Source organism: Mandrillus leucophaeus, unplaced genomic scaffold, assembly GCF_000951045.1.
Source record: "Mandrillus leucophaeus isolate KB7577 unplaced genomic scaffold, Mleu.le_1.0 Scaffold1237, whole genome shotgun sequence".
NCBI lineage: Eukaryota > Metazoa > Chordata > Mammalia > Primates > Cercopithecidae > Mandrillus > Mandrillus leucophaeus.
The window spans coordinates 617647-620347 of NW_012100732.1; the positions used below are offsets into that span (position 1 = coordinate 617647).

The window sequence follows — 2701 nt, forward strand, 5'->3', positions numbered from 1 at the left end:
TAAGAGTTTAATAATAGTAATAAATATTACTATCATTATTACTGATGTCTAGGTGTCTCCCATTGGTCTACAAGTATTTAAAAGTGAAAATTAGAACAAATAAATATAATTTTATTTTAAGCAGTCAGTTAAGCAGTATTTGGTAGGTCCTAAGTGTGGTACCGATAATGAAAACTTTATAGGTTGTCTGAAATGCTGTGAATTAATCCTAAGAATATATTCTGACAGTTGCCTTTCTTAGTGCCTCCTTTACATCTCTGTTCCTCAGACTATAGATAAAGGGGTTCGTTATGGGGATTACCACTGTGTAGGACAGAGATATCAATGTGTTCTGGCTAGTTGAGTAGCTGGACTTGGGCATCACATAAATGAAGGTAATCGTTCCATAGTAGAGAGTAACCGCTGTGAGGTGGGAGGTGCAGGTGGAGAAAGCCTTGTGGCGCCCCTCGTTGGAGCGCATCTTCAGGATGGTGATGAGGATGTAGATGTAGGAGATGGCTATAACAAATACTGTGACCACAATGATAGATCCAGAAGAGATGGAAGGTATCATTTCAGGAATGGAGATATCTGAGCAGGAAAGTTTCAACAAAGGAGAGAAATCACAGAAAAAATGATCTATATGATTTGGTCCACAGAAAGACAGACTCAATAAACAACTAGTAAATGTTGAGGCATTCACACATCCACCCAGGTAGCAAGCCACCACTAAGAGGATGCAGACTCTGGGGGACAAGTAGGTGGAGTACACCAGGGGTGAGCAGATGGCCACATAGCGATCATAGGCCATGGTCGCCAGTAGGAAGCATTCAGACGTCCCAAACGTGACTACAGAATAGAGCTGGGCTTCACAGCTAGTAACAGGGAGGGCCACTCCATGTCTTAGGAATCCCATAAGCATTATAGGTGTGACTACTGTGGACAGCCCTATGTCCACAAAAGCCAAGTGGCTGAGGAACAGGTACATGGGAGTGTGAAGCTGGAAACAGCTTCTTATTAAAGTGATTATGCCGATATTGCCTATTAAGGTGACAATGTAGATTCCTAGAAATATCACAAAGAAGATGTCACGAAGTGTAGGATCCTCAGTTAACCCCAAAATAATAAACTCTGTCACTGTGGTATGGTTTCCAATCCCCATCTTCTCTGTGAATTGTTCCTGTTGAAAGAAATGTGAATATTAATTTGTTAGAGGATTTTATATCACACATTCCCAGCTTTCTTTGGTTGTTCCTCAGACTCATTCACAGTGACTTCATATATTGATGTCCTACAGGATTGTTTTTGTTTTTATGTGTCTTCTGCATAAAAAGAGAATGGTTCAACTTAACTCTCTGGGAAATTACTTACATTCTCTTCTGTATATAATGAGCATGTTAAAATGCCTCTCATACCTAGACTTATAGACAGATCTCTCAGAAGACATCTAGACCACAATTCAATGAGTCTTCAGTTGGAAATTCCACAAGTACCTCAAACCCAGCCTTCCCCATAACAAATTCATTCGTTCTTTTCTTTGGCATTCTTTCCTTCCAAATTGTGTATCTGGGGAGTGACACCACCATCCACCCAGTCTCTTGTGTCTGCAACTTGTGAGCCCTCCTAGTCTTCTTCCTCTTATTTTATCACAACTAATAAAATCTTATTGAGCCTATCTACAATTTAACTCCCAATTTTATCTCTTTATCTCCTTTTTACTATTCTCAGCATCCCTACTTTAGTCAAGGACCTAGCCATTTTTCCTTTCTATTTTATTGACCTATTTACTTTACTGCCTTCATTCTTGTTCACAACACATTTGTGTAAGCGATATCTTGGTAAATAAAAAGCAGATGATCCCAAAGAGATTCGTTTCAGTCTTTCAGTACTCTCTCAAGCCTTCACAATGAAACCTAACTTGTTAGCAAAGCATACAATATCCTTTATGTTCCAGCCTACGACTCTGTCTCTCAGGATGTCTCCATTCACCACTCACACTGACTCAAACTTCTTGAACTATTTAGAGTCTTCTTGATGTACTCTAATTTCTCTGGCCTTTGCTCCACTTTTTCTCCTGTGTAGACAGCTACCACCTCCCACCGTCATTATCCTGGGTGACTTCTATACATCTTTCAAGATTAATTTCCCTCCGAAGGCTTTTCTGACTCCCAGGGGTGAATCAGGTAACCTTCATTTGTATTATAGACATCAACTTTCACGCATGTCTAGATTGTCATCACTTATACTGGGTTATGATTTTTGTTCTTATTTGTTTTTTTACTGTTCATTCTCCTCAATGAATACATTATCTTCCATAACTGCATCCTATCACTGTATTACAAATATCAACTTCTTGTACATAACATGCTGAAAAAAAAACTTGCCCAATGAATGAATGCATGATTACAATAATAAATAGGCTCTGCGAAATAAAAAGATAAATAAAGTTTAGGTTCTCTGTCCAGAGAAAGCCGGCCTCATAGAGAAGGAAAAAGTGAAGATACTAGTTCATGGAAAGCACTGTAATAATAGTATAAGTAAAGAAAGGGCTTATTTTATTTCTAAATAAAAAAAATTATATAAGCAGTCTGGGAAACACTTGAAAATCCAAAAGAAACATTTCTCTCAAATCTGGCTACCATCACGCACATCAACTATTAGAAATGTGGCACATGTGTTTCCAGGAATTTATCTCCTATATATATATTTTTATATGCTTTGT

At 38.2% G+C, this 2701-nt stretch overlaps 1 protein-coding gene across 1 annotated transcript; it reads right to left on the reverse strand.

Moving 5' to 3' along the window:
• Positions 1-208: 208 nt before the first annotated feature.
• On the reverse strand, positions 209-1141 carry LOC105533280 (olfactory receptor 491-like). The gene has a single exon (XM_011971675.1). It carries the CDS (start codon positions 1139-1141, stop codon positions 209-211), a length of 933 nt encoding a protein of 310 aa, XP_011827065.1.
• Between the last annotated feature and the right edge of the window lie 1560 nt (positions 1142-2701).

Coding starts and splice junctions, on each gene's coding strand:
- LOC105533280 (XM_011971675.1), bottom strand. CDS start 1,141: ATGGGGATTGGAAACCATACCACAGTGACAGAGTTTATTATTTTGGGG.